Here is a 19,163-nt window from a genome sequence, read left to right on the forward strand (position 1 = left end):
ACCAGGGCAGTTAGAAGAGCACAGGAGGGCGCGGTACGCATCAGAGAAGCTTTGAAAACCAGTTTCATGACTGGCCAGGCTACGGTGTGAAAGTTCTGTTTGTTTCTCCTTGATGAAACCCCCCGCCCCTGGTTCACTCTACTTCCCTGTAAGCTAACCACCCGCCCCTCCTCCCTTCAATCACCGCTTGCAGAGGCAATAAAGTCATTGTTGCTTCACATTCATGCATTCTTTATTCATTCATCACACAAATAGGGTGATGACTACCAAGGTAGCCCAGGAGGGGTGGTGGAGGAGGGAAGGAAAATGCCACACAGCACTTTAAGCACAGCACTTTAAAAGTTTACAACTTTAAAATTTATTGAATGACAGCCTTCTTTTTTTTGGGCAATCCTCTGTGGTGGAGTGGCTGGTTGGCCGGAGGCCCCCCACCGCGTTCTTGGGTGTCTGGGTGTGGAGGCTATGGAACTTGGGGAGGAGGGCGGTTGGTTACAGAGGGGCAGCAGTGGCAGTCTGTGCTCCAGCTGCCTTTGCTGCAGCTCAACCATACACTGGAGCATACTGGTTTGGTCCTGCAGCAGCCTCAGCATTGAATTCTGCCTCCTCTCATCACGCTGCCGCCACATTTGAGCTTCAGCCCTGTCTTCAGCCCGCCACTTACTCTCTTCAGCCCGCCACCTCTCCTCCCGGTCATTTTGTGCTTTCCTGCACTCTGACATTATTTGCCTCCACGCATTCATCTGTGCTCTGTCAGTGTGGGAGGACAGCATGAGCTCGGAGAACATTTCATCGCGAGTGCGTTTTTTTTTCTTTCTAAGCTTCACTAGCCTCTGGGAAGGAGAAGATCCTGTGATCATTGAAACACATGCAGCTGGTGGAGAAAAAAAAAAGGGACAGCGGTATTTAAAAAGACACATTTTATAAAACAGTGGCTACACTCTTTCAGGGTAAACCTTGCTGTTAACATTACATACATAGCACATGTGCTTTCGTTACAAGGTCGCATTTTGCCTCCTCCCACCGCATGGCTACCCCCTCAACCTTCCCCCCTCCCTGTGGCTAACAGCGGGGAACATTTCTGTTCAGCCACAGGCAAACAGCCCAGCAGGAATGGGCTATACTGAGTGTCCCTGAAGAAAAGCACCCTATTTCAACCAGGTGACCATGAATTATATCTCACTCTCCTGAGGATAACACAGAGAGATAAAGAACGGATGTTGTTTGAATGCCAGCAAACATACACTGCAATGCTTTGTTCTACAATGATTCCCGAGTACGTGTTACTGGCCTGGAGTGGTAAAGTGTCCTACCATGAAGGACGCAATAAGGCTGCCCTCCCCAGAAACCTTTTGCAAAGGCTTTAGGACTACATCTAGGAGAACCGCAAATGCCAGGGCAAAGTAATCCTTTCACATGCTTGCTTTTAAACCATGTATAGTATTTTAAAAGGTACACTCACCAGAGGTCCCTTCTCTGCCTGCCGGGTCCAGGAGGCAGCCTTCGGTGGTTTTAGGGGGTACTGGCTCCAGGTCTAGGGTGAGAAACAGTTCCTGGCTGTCGGGAAAACCGGTTTCTCCGCTTGCTTGCTGTGAGCTATCTACAACCTCCTCCTCATCATCATCTTCTTCGTCCCCAAAACCTGCTTCCGTATTGCCTCCATCTCCATTGAAGGAGTCAAACAACACGGCTCGGGTAGTGGTGGCTGAACCCCCTAAAATGGCATGCAGCTCATCATAGAAGCGGCATGTTTGGGGCTCTGACCCAGAGCGGCTGTTCGCCTCTCTGGTTTTCTGGTAGGCTTGCCTCAGCTCCTTCAGTTTCACGCGGCACTGCTTCGGGTCCCTGTTATGGGCTCTGTCCTTCATGCCCTGGGAGATTTTCACAAAGGTTTTGGCATTTCGAAAACTGGAACGGAGTTCTGATAGCACGGATTCCTTTCCCCAAACAGCGATCAGATCCCGTACCTCCCATTCGGTCCATGCTGGAGCTCTTTTGCGATTCTGGGACTCCATCATGGTCACCTGTGCTGATGAGCTCTGCATGGTCACCTGCAGCTTGCCACGCTGGCCAAACAGGAAATGAGATTCAAAAGTTCGCGGTTCTTTTCCTGTCTACCTGGCCAGTGCATCTGAGTTGAGAGTGCTGTCCAGAGCGGTCATAATGGAGCACTCTGGGATAGCTCCCGGAGGCCAATACCATCGAATTGTGTCCACAGTACCCCAAATTCGAGCTGGCAACGTCGATTTAAGCGCTAATCCACTTGTCAGGGGTGGAGTAAGGAAATCGATTTTAAGAGCCCTTTAAGTCGAAATAAAGGGCTTCATTGTGTGGACGGGTGCAGGTTTACATCGATTTAACGCTGCTAAATTCGACCTAAAGTCCTAGTGTAGACCAGGGCTAAGGAAGGAGATTCCACCACTTCCCTAGGCAACGCATTCCAGTGTTTCACCACCCTTCTAGTGAAAAGTTTTTCCTAATATCCAACCGAAACCTCCCCCACTGCAACTTGAGACCATTACTCCTTGTCCTGTCCTCTTCTACCACTGAGAATAGTCTAGAACCATCCTCTCTGGAACCACCTCTCAGGTAGTTGAAAGCAGCTATCAAATCCCCCCTCATTCTTCTCTTCTGCAGACTAAACAATCCCAGTTCCCTCAGCCTCTCCTCATAAGTCACGTGTTCCAGACCCCTAATCATTTTTGTTGCCCTTCGCTGGACTCTTTCCAATTTATCCACATCCTTCTTGTAGTGTGGGGCCCAAAACTGGACACAGTACTCCAGATGAGGCCTCACCAATGTCGAATAGAGGGGGACGATCACGTCCCTCGATCTGCTCGCTATGCCCCTACTTATACATCCCAAAATGCCATTGGCCTTCTTGGCAACAAGGGCACACTGCCGACTCATATCCAGCTTCTCGTCCACTGTCACCCCTAGGTCCTTTTCCGCAGAACTGCTGCCTAGCCATTCGGTCCCTAGTCTGTAGCTGTGCATTGGGTTCTTCCGTCCTAAGTGCAGGACCCTGCACTTATCCTTATTGAACCTCATCAGATTTCTTTTGGCCCAATCCTCCAATTTGTCTAGGTCCCTCTGTATCCTATCCCTGCCCTCCAGCGTATCTACCACTCCTCCCAGTTTAGTATCATCTGCAAATTTGCTGAGAGTGCAATCCACACCATCCTCCAGATCATTTATGAAGATATTGAACAAAACCGGCCCCAGGACCGACCCCTGGGGCACTCCGCTTGACACCGGCTGCCAACTAGACATGGAGCCATTGATCATTACCCGTTGAGCCCGACAATCTAGCCAACTTTCTACCCACCTTATAGTGCATTCATCCAGCCCATACTTCTTTAACTTGCTGACAAGAATACTGTGGGAGACCGTGTCAAAAGCTTTGCTAAAGTCAAGAAACAATACATCCACTGCTTTCCCTTCATCCACAGAACCAGTAATCTCATCATAGAAGGCGATTAGATTAGTCAGGCATGACCTTCCCTTGGTAAATCCATGCTGACTGTTCCTGATCACTTTTCTCTCATGTAAGTGCTTCAGGATTGATTCTTTGAGGACCTGCTCCATGATTTTTCCGGGGACTGAAGTGAGGCTGACTGGCCTGTAGTTCCCAGGATCCTCCTTCTTCCCCTTTTTTTTTTTTAAAAAGGGTCTCAATCTTTTCCCTTCTGATGCCCCCCCAACATGCCTGTGCCACAACCCCTCTTCTTCTGCCTTGCCAGGAGGTTAAAAGCCAGGCCCGGCCTGAGGGAGTAGCACACAGGGCAATTGCCCAGGGCCCCATACCACCGGGAGCCACCAAGCTAAGGAGCTTGAGCTTCAGCCCCAGGCCCCATGAGTCTAACACTGGCCCTGCTCTCTGCTTTATTTTGGCAGAGCCCCTGAAAGCTGCTGCGGCCCTGGGTCCCGGGCTGAGAACCCGGCGCTGTAGGGACTTGTTCCAGCACAGTGCTGCACACCTGCCTGTGAACAGCAGGCCCTGCGCATGAACTGTGCACCAGGCCAGCCCAGACCCAGCGGCAGGATCAAATCGCCACAGTACTCATTACAGAAAGAGGCCGATAGACCAATAAGGGAATGGCTCAGAGAGGCATAACTGAGCCTTCAGCCAGCCCTTGGGCCTCACCCCTGAACCCAGACACTTGTAAAGGGTGCTTAGCCATTACCACAAGTAGCTGGTACACCAGAGGCCGTAGCAGGTTCTGGCTGGTTTTCCACACTGGACGGTAGACGTGGTTATTGGCAAGTGGCAATGCCCCTGGAAGACAGGGATGATGAAGTGAGAATTTTCTGTAATATTTTTACAAGCCCTATGAGTGCTTCAGTTTCCCCTATACATTGCATTGCCACCAGCGGTGGGGAAAGGGTTAGGCTTGCTCTCCAGGCAGGCTAAGAGATATAGGTGTGTGTGTCACATCCCGGTCTGGGTGGAATAGCCGAGGAACTGGTTGAACCCAACCCAGCTCAACAAGGGAGCCAGAGAGAGAGAGAGAGAGAGAGAAAGCCCGCTCCCCTGAGTCATGGATTTCCCCATTTCTTAGCAAGGAAGCTGAGCAGAAACCACAGCTTGAGAACACAGGATAGACGGTGTATGCATGTAGGGGGAATAGAGAGCTGGTTTCTGGACAGCATGAGAGAGCCCAGACAGGAACTGACTAAAGGAAGCAAGTCAGAGAGAGACAGAGCCTGAAACAGGCCTTCACGGCAGCAAGGCTGGGCTCTGGGCTGACCAGAATGGTCTCTGCTTTAGCCTTCATGCATCTGTGCTGCCCTGAGGTCTCCCTAGGCTGTGTCCAGATGACTAATAAACTCCCCCGTTTTCACAGTGCGTGTGTATCACTGAAATGCTGGGCAGGTGCTTAGTCCCTGACGCATGGACCGGTCTCCATCGGGGTCGGTCTGAGCTGGGCTCAGAGCTCACAGAGCTCAGGGTGTGAAACAGGAGGGCGAGAGCCCCAGAGGTTCAGTCTCAGGAGGTGGGGAGGCTGCATGGCCGACGCTGAAGGACGAGACCCCCCTCGGGCTCATGGAGGGGGTTCCTTCAAGGACTGGTCCAAGCAGGTGTGTAGCACTAGTCTGTGATAAGCTGAAGGTGTCCAATTTGAAATCACACTCCCAGAACCCAGAGTTGTTCCTGGGAGGGAAAAGACACAGTGAGGAGGGACTTGCCCCTGACCAAAAAGAACCTTGGGGCTGTGCAGAGCTGGCCAGCTCCCAGCCACTGAGAGATGCAGCGTTTTGCCGGGCTCTGCTCCTCCGTTGTGGATTTGCCATTATTGCAAAACCATTGCACAGGCTGGGACAAAAGCGCAAACATTTCCGTGGGTGGCAGAGCGTGATTTTTCATTTTCAGTGCTGACAAAAGCTCTTGTCCTGTCTTGGCTTATCCATGTTTCAAATCCCTTTCCTATCAAACCTAGTGGGCAGTGCTTAGGGTTTGGGGGTAGAATTGAAACAGGACTTGGGGGAATGGAGACTTCTTAGAGTCCAGGTTCTCCAGAGAGAAATTTTTGTACCACCTGAAGGACCTTCTGGCCAGCAGTCACCTCTCTCAAACATTTTCACCACTGTCTTTCACATGTGGGAGAAGCTCAGGCCAGCCCATGCTTCTCTGCAATAGCTCTTAAACGCACCAAGAATCTTGAGGGGCAACTCACCAGGTGGCTGGAAAAGCTGCAGTGCTGTGATTTCACAATCATACCCAGGCCTGGGCACAAGTGTGGTAACACTGAGACCTTGATGGGCAGATCATTGCAAACACTGCCCTATGCAGGCAAGCTAGGAATTGGCTGCTCAAGGCACTAAGAGAGCTCAGGAAGACATGCCTGGCTTCTCATGCTCCCTCTCGTTTGCAGAAGTGCCCAGTTTCCTGGTTCATCCACCAGGACTGTGGCTGTGGGTGTGCAGAAATGCTGGTAGGTAAAATGCAGGCAGTGTAGAAAGTTGGTGCAGGAAACATGAGGGTGTGTTGCAAAGGGCCCCTCTAAACTTGGGAGAGCCCCTGTGCAGCAGTGTCTTGTGGAGGCCCCAGTAGAGTGCATGGCCGGGGCCGTTCTTGGGCCCATGCCTGAGAGAGGCTGGCACTCCATATCTGCGGGGAGTGTGGGCTGTCCCGAATTGGTCGAGGCCTGTCCAGTTAGAAATCAAGAGGCTGGGACAGCAGTGGGCTCCTAGAGCTGAATTCTGGGGTCCAGGGTGAGCCACACACGGATCAAGGAAGAAACAGAGTCCAAAGTGTTTCAGCAGGTTTGAGAGCTCCTAGGGCTCCTCGGCACACTCCCAGTCTGAGGGGTGGGGGGAACTGTTCAGTAGGATGCTGGCAGTTCCACAGGCTACCTTTGAAGAAGAGTAGCAAAGGGACTGGGCCCAGCTTGTCCTGTTCCTTGTGATGGTTCACAGAACAGCAGTCCATGGGTGGCCGACATGTACCCAGCACTCCTGTTTGGGCAGGAGCACCGGCCCCAGCAAACCTCCTGTCTGGAGTTCCTGCAGAGGAACAAAGAGATTCAAGCCACATGGCCACTGGAGAACCCGACAGTCTAAAACTGGACGAGGTCCCGGCTCTGGTAAGGAAATGAGTGGCTGGGCTCGGACAACATGGCCAGGCTGCAGGATGGGAGGTCACCCGGGGACCAGGGCTGGCTCCACAACACTTGGTCCAGAAAGGGTAGAAGCCCTAAGCTAGAGAAACCCCAGGATGCCCCTCTCCAGCACCAACCGCAAGTACTGCCATGATGGGTCCCTGGGACCCCGAAAGTTACCCTAAGGCCTGTCTAAGAAGGTAGCGGGGGAAGGGGGACGTCAGCATGGCTGGCCCCAGAACAGGAGCTGTGGAAGCCAAGCCTGGAAGAGCTGTGACAGTGATTAATTGTCCATTAGAACAGAATGGGCAAAATTTGTCCCAGGCAGCAGCCACCGTAGGGCAGAGCGTCTGGCCCAGGCTAGAGAAGGGCTATTGGGAGCTGCTGTTCTCCTGGCCTCAGAGCACAAGGGGCCATGCAGTGACATGGAGAGGTGAGGAATTCAAAACTGATCAAAGGAAACACCTTTTCACACAGCCAGCAATTAGCCTGTGGAACTCACAGCCACAGGAAGTCATTGAGGCCAGGCCTGGAACAATATTCGCAGAGCGGGAGTTGCCATTTCTGTAAACAACAGGACGAGCCAGCACACAAACATCCTGCTCTAGGGCTGAAGCCAAGCCACCTATTAGGGTCAGGCGGTGACCAGCTGCGGGGTGGGGGGAAGAATTACCCCACATCTGCTACTGCCCAGATCTTGCACCTTCCTCCGCAGCATCCGGTGGTGCTGCTGTCAGTGATGGAGCTGCAGGTAAACAAGTCTGGGGTCTGCTCTGGGGTTCCTGTGAGCCCTGCATACCCCCCCACCATAGGCACCCCACACACCCCATGTCTGGGCTCCTGGACCTTGAGTCCGAGCCCTGCCCCCTTCACCCTCCTATTCATGGCACTGTCCCATTCCCCTCCCCCCACGCTGCTTCTGCACATGGACCCCCCAGGCACCAGCCCCCACCCCCAGCAACGCCTGTTGGCAGCATCAGGGCACCTCTGGCCATTTGAGCTGAACTGTGACCTCCTGCAGAAGTGGGCCCTGCTGTGCCACGATAGGGGGACAGGGGCACCAGGGTTTGGGGGCCACACTGTGTCCATCCCAGGGGCAGGTGGCTCCCTTGTGCGGGGTCGGCTCTGCATCACTCCCGCTCAGGCCCAGCCTTGGCCCTGCTCGCTGGGGTGTCTCTCATGGTCCTGCTACGTTAGGGGAATGGCTCCCTCGTGTTGGGGATGCTGCACAGAAAGTGGCTCCGTCTCCCCACTGGCTGGCTGGCTGCAGAGTCGCCCCTGGGGTCAGACTGGGCTCTGGGTCTCCCACTCCCCAGCCTAGGGGCAACGGGTCTGGCTGAGCACAGCCCAGCGGAGCGAGGGCTCTGGCAGAGGCTGCAGCCAGGGGGCTCGCAGCTGCTTTGGCTCAGCTCTGGGTGTTTCAGGGCCTGGCCCCAGAGCCCCTCACTGGGGTGGGCAAAGCTAGAGGGCCTGAGGCTGTGGGTGTAGCTGGCCCCAGCGTGCTGGGCGTCATTGCCTCCTGGCTGTGGGCCATGGGAAGATGAGGATTTGTTTGCAGCTCTGGGGGCCAGCCCAGGCCCCAAGGGCCCACACCCCTCACAACCAAAGGCACAAGGGCCTCAGAGCGGGAGGCTGGGACAGAGCAGGCAGGGGTTGGTTCTCCAAGCTCCTCACATGGCCCCAGCTTTCCCCTATGCTGCCAGGAGTTTCCTGAATTAGTTCCTGATTTTGGTGGTTTCCGGAGAAGCAGCAGAAGTTTCTAGACACATGACAAATTGGCCCTGGCTCCGTGGGCCTTGGCTCTTGGCGGGTGGGGGTCCTCCTCCCAGCCCCACTCTGCTGCCAGGTTTCTCCTCACTTGCCCCCGCCCCTGGCACTAGGCAACACTGCAGCCAGGGGACCCGGGCCCACACTGGGGAGCCAGGGGCTCGACTAACTGAGCTCCCAAGGTTGGTGCTGCGATTCTCCCCCCGGCCTGGCCGCCATGCTCAGAGGGAAGCCTGGGGAGCCCCAGGGGGACAGCCCTGAGGCCAGGCAGGGATAGACAGCAAGGCTAGGAGTGCAAGGAGCTGGGCAATGGTGCGCTGGCAGAGGGCGCCCGTATCATTGGCCCTGTGGTGGCTCCCACAACCCAGTGCAGGATGGGGCTGTGCTTGATTGCTGCCCTGCCCCAGAAGCCAGCTGTGAGCTGCTTTGGGGGTGGGTGGGTGGGCAGGCAGGCATCTGGCCTGTGGCCCCATGCCTCAGCTGTCAGACAGTTAACACAGGAACCAGGCCCACACTACCAGAGGGCTGCTGCTCACAGCAAGGGGCAGGGCCCCTGTCATAAATATAAAGGGAAGTGTAAACACCTTTAAAATCCCTCCTGGCCAGAGGAAAAATCCTCTCACCTGTGAAGGGTTAAGAAGCTCAGCTAACCTCGCTGGCACCTGACCCTAATGACCAAAGAGGAGACAAGATACTTTCAAAAGTGGAGGGGAGAGAAACAAAGGCTCTCTCTGTCTGTGTGATGCTTTTGCCAGGGACAGAACAAGAATGGAGTCTTAGAACTTAGTAAGTAATCTAGCTAGATATGCGTTAGATTCTGATTTCTTTAAATGGCTGAGAAAATAAGCTGTGCTGAATGGAATGTTGTCATGGAGTCCCCGGGCGATGCTCTGGAACGGTTCCCTACGAAGCCAGTCAGGACTCTGGGGAAGTCTCCTCTCTGGGAGCAGCCTGTCTGCAGGACCCACAGCTCACACGGCTTCCACCTTCAGCATCCTCTGCCCCTCCGTGCACTTCCCACGGCGAGTCCGCTCAGGCGGGGCTCTTGGGGAAGCCAGAGGGTCCTGCCCCGCTACTCCACAGTCAGACGTGACTCTCAACCAGCCAGCAAAACAGAAGGTTTATTAGACAACAGGAACATGGCCTAAAACAGAGCTTGTAGGTGCAGAGAACCGGACCCCTCAGCTGGGTCCATTTTGGGGGGCGGAGGGGGGCAGTGAGCCAGACATCCATGTCTGCCCTTCACTGCATGTCTCTAGCCAGCCCCCAACTGAAATTCCCTCCAGCCCCTCCTCCTCTGGGCTTTCTCCCTTTCCTGGGCCAGGAGGTCACTGGATTCCTTTGTTCTCCAACCCTTTAGCTCTCACCTTGCAGGGGGGAAGGGCCAAGGCCATCAGTTACCAGGAAACAGGGTGTCGGCCATTCTCTGTGTCCAGACCCCTGCACACACCTGCCCTGTAGGACTCTGCAACAATCATACACCCTTACCCCACCACCTAGATACTTAAGAACTGCAGAGGGGAAACTGAGGCACCCCCACACTATTCAGAGGAAACATTAAGAACAGTCCCACTTTGTCACATCTCTCCCCCCTTCGAGATCGAACTGAGCGGGGTCACTTTAGCCACTGACCTGGGGAAGTTTGAAGCCATCAACGTTCCCATGGATACCCCAACATCTCTCCCATTCCTTGGTAGGAGTTAGACCAGGCCCTTCCAGTTTCACGCCCTCCCTTAGGTCGGGGGTGGTCGATAGCATTCGCAGGCCGCATGTGGGAAGGTTTATGCGGCCCATGCCCTTTGGCCACCCCAAAACCCCAGGGCGTCAAACTGGGATTGGGTCTTCTCCCCGACAAGCTGGCCAAACACAGCCACTTGGTTATAGGACTGTTTAACTTTCTTAACAGCTTTCACTTCATCTGAGACCTTCTCAAAGCTATCCACACTGGATCTTTCAACAGGAAAGTTAGTGGGTCCATTCACAACAGAAAATTTCTGGCTGTTAGGAACTGAAACTGTCTTGATTAAATCACTTTCACACCCTTCAGTTGCAGTAAACTGCTTGTAAAGACTCCATGAGGATTCCTTTCCCTAGGGCTTTTCTATGCAACAATTCACCCCTCACAGAAATTCTGCTCTTACCCTCTTCACCTAGGGCTTGCTCTAGAGGAACACTTTCCCGAGCAACAACAGACTCTTTCTGGGTCTCCCTTACATCCAGAATTACATCTGGCCCATCAGGCGGATTCCTACACAATCCCCTTTCAGACAAAACTTACAGACTTCCTAGATAAAGGGTCAGAAGCATTCTCCTTCCCTTTGCCACACACAAGTTCAGGAAACTTTTCCCTCTTCCTACAGGTTTCTACACCCTCAGTTGGTAACACAATCACATCACCTTCATGCTCTCCTTGTGCCCTGGCTAGGATCTCACCCCGATTAGACAGAGTTGCGACACCCTTTCCCAACAACACACTAGCAACAGGCAAAATACAAGCACCAGAATTGTCTGGTCTCTGGGATTTTACATAGACACTAACTGGATGCGATCTAGTTACAGTGCCATTCTCCCGAGCAGACACAAACTTAGGACCCTTCCCTTCCTGGGCTTTAGCTGAATCCAGAACCAGCTCTGAGACAACTGCACGACCCTCAACCATCACAGGCTGAAAGGCCCCTTCTGTCTGCTCCACAAAGACAAAGACAAGCCGGACACACTTTCTCCTTTCCCAGACACACAGCTTGGGATCTCATTCCCCTGGTCCCAGGGCACAAGGCTGGTCACAGACAACTGCTTGGAGATCAGGGTAGCTCCCTCCACAGGCAAGTCAATACCCCTGACAGACACAGGCACGTTTCCTTCCCTGTCACAATTCTCCACTCAGCTAACAGGTAAGGTCCAGGGACACTCATCTTCCGCTCTCCTCGCCTTCCCACCCTGACTAGACACAGCCATCAGCTCACAAGGCTGCCTAGGCTCATCCAGACTTTCCTTACCAAGCACCTTGCTGACAGATCCCCTGCCCTGCCTGTGTCTCCCCTGCTCAGCTGGGGTCTCCGCTCCCACTGTGCTCAGCGCTGCCCTTGCTGTCCCAGTGGGGTAGGCAGCGAGCTCGCTGCTTTCCTCACTGCATCAGAGCCAGTGTGAGCCCCTTCTCCGGTGTGCAAGGGGGTGGGGAGCATCTCTCCATCTCACCCAGCCCCAGGGGTCTGGTTACAGGCAGGCAGGTACCCTGAGCCTAGCAGCTCCTCCCCGCTGCCAGCCAGGTCATCTGCATTTTCACTGACCATTTCCCTCTCCGCTGATTGGTTCCCTGGATTCAAATTCAAACCCTTGGCAGTTACAGAAGCAGGGCCTGGATCCTGTCCCAAAGAGACACAGTCACCCCACAACAGGGTCTCGCAGCTGGTATCCTGGAGAACCCCAACAACCAGCCAGCCCAACCCCTCCTGGGTCTGCACAGGGATCTGGGCCATAGGCAGGGTGAGGGGCTTCATCCCTGGGACCCTCACCCGGTTCACACAGCCCCTCAGCATCTGAAGGTGCACCACCAAGGGCCTGACACAGTTCTCTCTGTCCCAGGATCTCGCCACCCCAGGAACGTCTCCCCATTGACATTTACATTGTGTAAAGAGTTGTCACTTTGGATGGGCTATCACCAGCAGGAGAGTGAATTTGTGTGGGGGGGGTGAAGGGTGAGAAAACCTGGATTTGTGCTGGAAATGACCCAACCTGATGATCACTTTAGATAAGCTATTACCAGCAGGACAGTGGGGTGGGAGGAGGTTTTGTTTCATGGTCTCTGTGTGTATATAATGTCTTCTGCAGTTTCCATGGTATGCATCCGATGAAGTGAGCTGTAGCTCACGAAAGCTCATGCTCAAATAAATTGGTTAGTCTCTAAGATGCCACAAGTACTCCTTTTCTTTTTGCGAATACAGACTAACACGGCTGTTACTCTGAAATCCCCATTGACTATCACCTTCCGCTCCCACTGGAGGTCTGAGGGACCTGACCCCCGGAAACTCCACACAGACATATAGGTTGGGGTCAGGAGTGGGAGCCTGTCCACCTCCCCACCCATCTGGCTGACGGAGTCTATGGCCTTGGGACCCCGCAAGGGAGCTAGACACCAGGGCTTTACCGCAGGGTCCCCCTGGTTCAAATCGCCAGCCTGCTCAAAGGCAATGAGGTGGGCATCCACATCCCACCCGTCCTTAACCAGGGGCAGCAATTTACTCTCGAGGTTCCCTGCGGAACTGGCCCCCCGGGATCTATCCCCACTCACCCCGGGGAGGTCCCCTAGGCCTCTCCGCCCCACCACCGCCAGTTCATGCTGCTGCTGCTTCTGCAGCTCTTTCTCGGGCTCTCACTGTCTCCCACGGTCCTCTTGCTCTCTCGGACTCAGCTCCAATCCCGTCCGTCTCCGATCCCTGGATGGGGAACCCGATCATGAAGACCCTCATCTGGTCGGGGACAGGAATCTTGGGGATGCCTGGCTCCCACTCCAGCTGCTCCCTGATCCTGCTATAGCCCCAGTTGGGGTCAGGAATCTGCTCCTTAGAGCGGTCATCCTCCTCCAGCTGCATGGTTAACTGTGCTTTGGTGAACTTTCCAATGCTCAACCCTCTCTTTCTGCACAGGGTAAAAATGTCCTTCTTAAGGAGACGGTGCCAGGCCATCACTCCGCTCCTCCCAAGTTGTTGTGGACTCACAGGCCCATGTGTTCTCAGCTCCCCACGGTTTCCAGGGAGAACCCCTAGTGTGCCAGCCCTTCTTGAGGTCACCTCCTCTTTGCCAGGGTCGAGCTGCAGACTCCTCCGCCCCTGGGACCGCTCGCTGCAATCCCCCAGGGGAACCCTGTTACTGCAAAAGTCCTTCTCTCTGGTCACACACTCCCAGGGTTTAACCGCCCCCTCAAACCATCTCTCTCTGAATCTTCAGCACGCCTGGTCCCTCTCAATCCCCCTTTGTTTTACTGCTCCCCAGTCACTTACTGCAGGAAGTGCCATCCACGGGGTGCAGTAGATCATGACAACTGGTGGTAGAGGTGTGGAGTCCCTGGGCGATGCTCTGGAACTGCTCCCCATGAAGCCAGGCAGGACTCTGGGGAAGTCTCCTCTCTGTGAGCAGCCTGTCTTCAGGACACACAGCTCCCCCGGCTTCCCCCTTACTGGGTCTGACCTCGGAGCATTCAGCATCCTCTGCCCCTCCGTGCGCTTCCCACAGCGAGTCCGCCCAGGCAGGCTCCTGGGTTCTGCTCCCCAACTTCGCAGTCAGAGGTAACTCTCAGCCAGCCAGTAAAACAGAAGGTTTATTAGACGACAGGAACATGGTCTAACACAGACCTTGTAGGTGCAGAGAACCGGACCCCTCAGCTGTGTCCATTTCGGGAGGGCAGTGAGCCAGACAACCCCGTCTGCCCTTCACTCCATATCTCCAGCCAACCCCAAACTGAACCTCTCTCCAGCCCCTCCTCCTCTGGGCTTTGTCCCTTTCCCGGGCCAGGAGGTCACTGGATTCCTTTGTTCTCCAACCCTTTAGCTCTCACCTTGCAGGAGGGAAGGACCCAGGCCGTCAGTTGCCAGGAAACAGGGTGTCGGCCATTCTCTGTGTCCAGACCCCTGCACACACCTGCCCTCCAGGGCTCTGCAATGATCATACACCCTTACCCTACCCCCTAGATACTTAAGAACTGCAGAGGGGAAACTGAGGCACCCCCACACTATTCAGAGGAAACATTAAGAACAGTTCCACTTCGTCACAAATGTAGATTCCTGTTTTTGTGTCTTTTTGTACTTAAGGTTTTGCCTAGAGGGATTCTCTATGTTTTGAATCTAATTACCCTGTAAGGTATTTACCATCCTGATTTTACAGAGGTGATTCTTTTACTTTTTCTTCAATTAAAATTCTTCTTCTAAGAACCTGATGGCTTTTTCATTGTTCTTAAGATCCAAGGGTTTGGGTCTGTGTTCACCTATGCAAATTGGTGAGCATTTCTAATCAAGCATTCCCCAGGAAAGGGGGTGTAAGGATTGAGAGGATTCTGGGGAGAAAGACGTTTCCAAACAGACTCTTTCCCAGTAATTATACCAGTTAGACGTTTGGTGATGGCAGCGATAAAGTCCAAGGGCAAAAGGTAAAATAGTTTGTACCTTGGGGAAGTTTTAACCTAAGCTGGTAAAAGTAAGCTTAGGGGGTTTTCATGCAGGTCCTCACATCTGCACCCTAGAGTTCAGAGTGGGGAAGGAACCTTGACATGGTGGCAGAGCGGTGGGATTAACTTGTAATCATTTTGAGATCACTTTGATATTTTTGAACCAGAAGCACAGATTTTAAAAGGGAATTTTTTTTTCCCCTTTGGGCTGCTGGAAAGCAGGTTTTCAGCTGAAAGCAGTTAGAGGTTTTTTTGGTCTCTGCTTGGGGGCCAGAGCAGAAACAAAAGGGAATTGTGTTTTGTGAGCTGGAGTTTTCTCTACCTAAAGGCAGGGTAGTTAACCTCCTGCAGGGAAATTCACAAGTCTTCACAGACCTGAAGTTGTTTTTTACCTAAGAGCAACTAGAGGGGTTTTCTGTCTATTTGCCTGGAGACAAAGGTATTCGGGTTTTGTTTTTTGTGGTTTTGTGGGGTTTTTTAAATTTTTTTTTAAAAAAGGATTTTTCTGTAGGCTGACAATCCCTATCAGAGAATATAGGTATCATATTACAGCACAGCAAAATTTTACAAGCCAAGTTTTTTTATTTGTTTGTTTTATTTCTAACTCTCGGGTATGAAGTTAGTTAAAAACAGAGAAGCAAAGATGACAGAAACCAAGATACAACACAAATTGGAGTTAGCCAAACTGGAGGCAGTGAAAGAGGCAGAAAAAAGCCAAGAGGCTGCCCACAGGAGAACTATGGAGGCAAGGGCCAAAGAACTGGAGGAGAAAGAAAGAGAGAGGAAGCATGTGGAGGAGGAGAAGGAAAGAGAGAGGAAGCATGCACTGGAGATGGAGAAGGCAAAGGCTCAGCAGAATATACCAACAAACTCTAGCAGTCCTTCTCCAGGTGCCACTTCCCATCCCAGAAAGTTCCCTACCTACAAGGCAGGCAATGATACCGAGGCCGCCTTAGAAAACTTCGAAAGGGCTGGCCTTGGGTACAACATCTCTACAGACCAATACATGGTAGAGCTGAGGCCGCAGCTCAGTGGACCCTTAGCTGAGGTGGCGGCTGAAATGCCTAAGGAACAAATGAACCAGTATGAACTGTTTAAAACCAAGGCGAGAGTCAGAATGGGGCTAACACCCGAGGATTCCTGTCGACGGTTCAGAGCCCTAAGGTGGAAACCAGACGTGTCATTTACCCGACATGCCTACCACATTGTGAAACATTGGGATGCCTGGATATCAGGAGCAAGTGTTAAATCTCCAGAAGATTTGCCCTTCCTAATGCAAATGGAGCAGTTCTTAGAGGGTGTTCCTGAGGAAATAGAAAGATACATCCTAGATGGGAAGCCCAAAACTGTAATCGAGGTGGGGGAGATTGGATCCAAATGGGTGGAGGTGGCAGAAAAGAAAAAAACTGGGTCGCAGTTGGAGCGGATACCAGAAGGGACAACCTCAGACCACACCCTATTACCGGGGGCAGCCCAAGTCCCCAACTACCCCCCAAGGAACCCTCCAGACACCTTATCGTCCCACCACACCCTTCTCCAGCTACCCACCTCGCCCCAGTGACCCAGCAGCCGGACGATGTTTTAAATGTAATGAGCCGGGGCATGTAAAGGCCAACTGCCCCAAGAACCCCAACAGATTACAGTTCATTGCACCAGAATTACACCAGAGGTCCTCAGGCCCAGATACCTCCCAGATACCCTTGGAGCAGAGGAAAACTGTGACTGTGGGTGGGAAGAAGGTCATCGCGTGGAGGGACACTGAAGCACAAGTGTCGGCTATCCATGCTTCCTTAGTGGACCCAAATGTAATCAACCCAGAGATCCAAGTGACGATTCAACCCTTCAAGCCCAACTCTTTAAATTTGCCTAGTACCAAGTTGCCTCTCCAGTACCAGGGCTGGTCAGGAACATGGACTTTCACAGTCTATGATGATTATCCCATCCCCATGCTGTTGGGGGAAGACTTGGCCAGTCACGTGAAGCGGGCCAAGAGGGTGGGAATGGTCACCCGCAGCCAGGCTAAACCAGCCGTCACGCCTAGCTCTGTTCCGGAAACTTCTACCAGGGCCCAGACAGAGGTGATGGACCCGGACCCCGGGCCAATGTCTGCAACAGCCGTAGTGGATCCAGTCCCAGAGACCCAGGCAGAGCCAGTCCCAGAACCAGAACCGGTGGAACAACCAGCACCAGACCCATTGCCAGCACTGAACCCAGTACTTGCAACCTCAACACCAGAGGGCCCCACCAAGCCTGAACCGGCAGCAGCCGATAACCCTACACAAGAGGCTCAGCCGGAGCCTGAATCCCAACATAGTGCACCAGCGGAGAGCGGTTCACAGTCAACAGAAACAGCCCCATCCCCTGCATCGCTTCCCAAGGCACCAAGCCCAGGTCCACAATCCAATGAGGAACTGATGTCTCCAGCATCAAGGGAACAGTTCCAGACCGAACAGGAAGCAGATGAAAGCCTCCAGAGAGCTTGGACGGCGGTACGGAGCAACCCACCGCCTCTCAGCTTTTCTAATCGATCCAGGTTTGTTGTAGAAAGAGGACTTTTATACAAGGAAACTCTTTCTGGTGGACACCAGGAAGGCTGGCATCCTCAGAGACAGTTGGTAGTTCCAACTAAATATTGGGCCAAGCTCTTGAGCTTGGCCCACAATCATTCTAGTGGCCATGCTGGGGTGAACAGGACCAAAGACCGTTTGGGGAGGTCATTCCACTGGGAGGGAATGGGCAAGGATGTTTCTACCTATGTCCGGTCTTGTGAGGTATGCCAAAGAGTGGGAAAACCCCGACACCAGGTCACAGCCCCTCTCCAGCCACTCCCCATCATTGAGGTTCCATTTCAGCAAGTAGCTGTGGATATTCTGGGTCCTTTTCCGAAAAAGACACCCAAGGAAAGCAGTACATACTGACTTTCATGGATTTTGCCACCCGATGGCCGGAAGCAGTAGCTCTAAGCAACACCAGGGCTAAAAGTGTGTGCCAGGCACTAGCAGACATTTTTGCCAGGGTAGGTTGGCCCTCCGACATTCTCACAGATGCAGGAACTAATTTCCTGGCAGAAACTATGGAAAGCCTTTGGGAAGCTCGTGGGGTAAGTCACTTGGTTGCCACTCCTTACCACCATCAAACAAACGGCATGGTGGAGAAGTTTAATGGGACTTTGGGGGCCATGATACGTAAATTTGTAAATGAGCACTCCAATGATTGGGATCTAGTGTTGCAGCAGTTGCTCTTTGCCTACAGAGTTGTATCACATCCTAGTTTAGGGTTTTCCCCATTTGAACTTGTATATGGCCGGAGGTTAAGGGGCCATTGCAGTTGGTGAAGCAGCAATGGGAGGGATTTACACCTTCTCCAGGAACTAACATTCTGGACTTTGTAACCTACCTACAAAACACCCTCCGAACCTCTTTAGCCCTTGCTAAAGAAAACCTACAGGATGCTCAAAAAGAGCAAAAAGCCTGGTATGATAAACATGCCAGAGAGCGTTCCTTCAAAGTAGGGGACCAGGTCATGGTCTTAAAGGCGCTCCAGGCCCATAAAATGGAAGCGTTGTGGGAAGGGCCATTCACGGTCCAGGAGCGCCTGGGAGCTGTTAATTATCTCATAGCATTCCAACCAAAAGCCTAAGGTGTACCATATTAATTCTCTAAAACCCTTTTATTCCAGAGAATTAAAGGTTTGTCAGTTTACAGCCCACGGAGGAGACGACACTGAGTGGCCCGAAGGTGTCTACTACGAAGGGAAATGTGGTGGTGGTGTGGAAGAGGTGAATCTCTCCATGACCCTTGGGCGTATGCAGCGACAGCAGATCCAGGAGCTGTGCACTAGCTACGCGCCAACGTTCTCAGCCACCCCAGGACTGACTGAACGGGCATACCACTCCATTGACACAGGGAATGCTCACCCAATTAGGGTCCAACCTTACCGGGTGTCTCCTCAAGCTAAAACTGCTATAGAACGGGAGATCCAGAACATGCTACAGATGGGCGTAATCCGCCCCTCTGAAAGTGCATGGGCATCTCCAGTGGTTCTAGTTCCCAAACCAGATGGGGAGATACGTTTTTGCGTGGACTACCGTAAGCTAAATGCTGTAACTCGCCCAGACAACTATCCCATGCCACGCACTGATGAACTATTAGAGAAACTGGGATGGGCCCAGTTCATCTCTACCTTAGACTTAACCAAGGGGTACTGGCAGGTACCACTAGATGAATCCGCCAAGGAAAGGTCAGCCTTCACCACACAGGTTGGGCTGTATGAATTTAATGTCCTCCCTTTCGGGCTGCGAAATGCACCCGCCACCTTCCAAAGACTTGTAGATGGTCTCCTAGCAGGATTAGAAGAGTATGCAGCCACCTACCTTGACGATGTGGCCATATTTTCGGATTCCTGGGCAGAACACCTGGAACATCTACAAAAAGTCTTCGAGCGCATAAGGGAGGCAGGACTAACTGTTAAGGCTAAGTGTCAAATAGGCCTAGACAGAGTGACTTACCTTGGACACCAGGTGGGTCAAGGAACTACCAACCCCCTACTAGCCAAAGTGGATGCTATCCAAAAGTGGCCCGTCCCCAAGTCAAAGAAACAGGTTCAATCCTTCTTAGGCTTGGCCGGTTATTACAGGCGAT

General features: G+C 52.9%; 1 protein-coding gene across 1 annotated transcript; it reads right to left on the reverse strand.

Moving 5' to 3' along the window:
• Nucleotides 1-231: 231 nt before the first annotated feature.
• On the reverse strand, nt 232-2,110 carry LOC140917972 (uncharacterized). The gene is made up of 2 exons (XM_073361503.1): nt 1,460-2,110; nt 232-871 (listed from the first exon to the last, which is right to left on the reverse strand). The coding sequence occupies exons 1-2, from the start codon at nt 2,040-2,042 to the stop codon at nt 336-338; spliced, it is 1,119 nt and encodes a 372-aa protein (XP_073217604.1). The 5' UTR covers nt 2,043-2,110; the 3' UTR covers nt 232-335.
• Nucleotides 2,111-19,163: the final 17,053 nt, after the last annotated feature.

The sequence above is a fragment of the Lepidochelys kempii genome, chromosome 10, assembly GCF_965140265.1.
Source record: "Lepidochelys kempii isolate rLepKem1 chromosome 10, rLepKem1.hap2, whole genome shotgun sequence".
Taxonomy (NCBI): Eukaryota; Metazoa; Chordata; order Testudines; family Cheloniidae; genus Lepidochelys; species Lepidochelys kempii.

Coding starts and splice junctions, on each gene's coding strand:
- LOC140917972 (XM_073361503.1), bottom strand. CDS start 2,042: ATGCAGAGCTCATCAGCACAGGTGACCATGATGGAGTCCCAGAATCGC. Junction 872..1,459: donor AGGCAGAGAAGGGACCTCTG/GTGAGTGTACCT, acceptor TTTCTCCACCAG/CTGCATGTGTTTCAATGATC.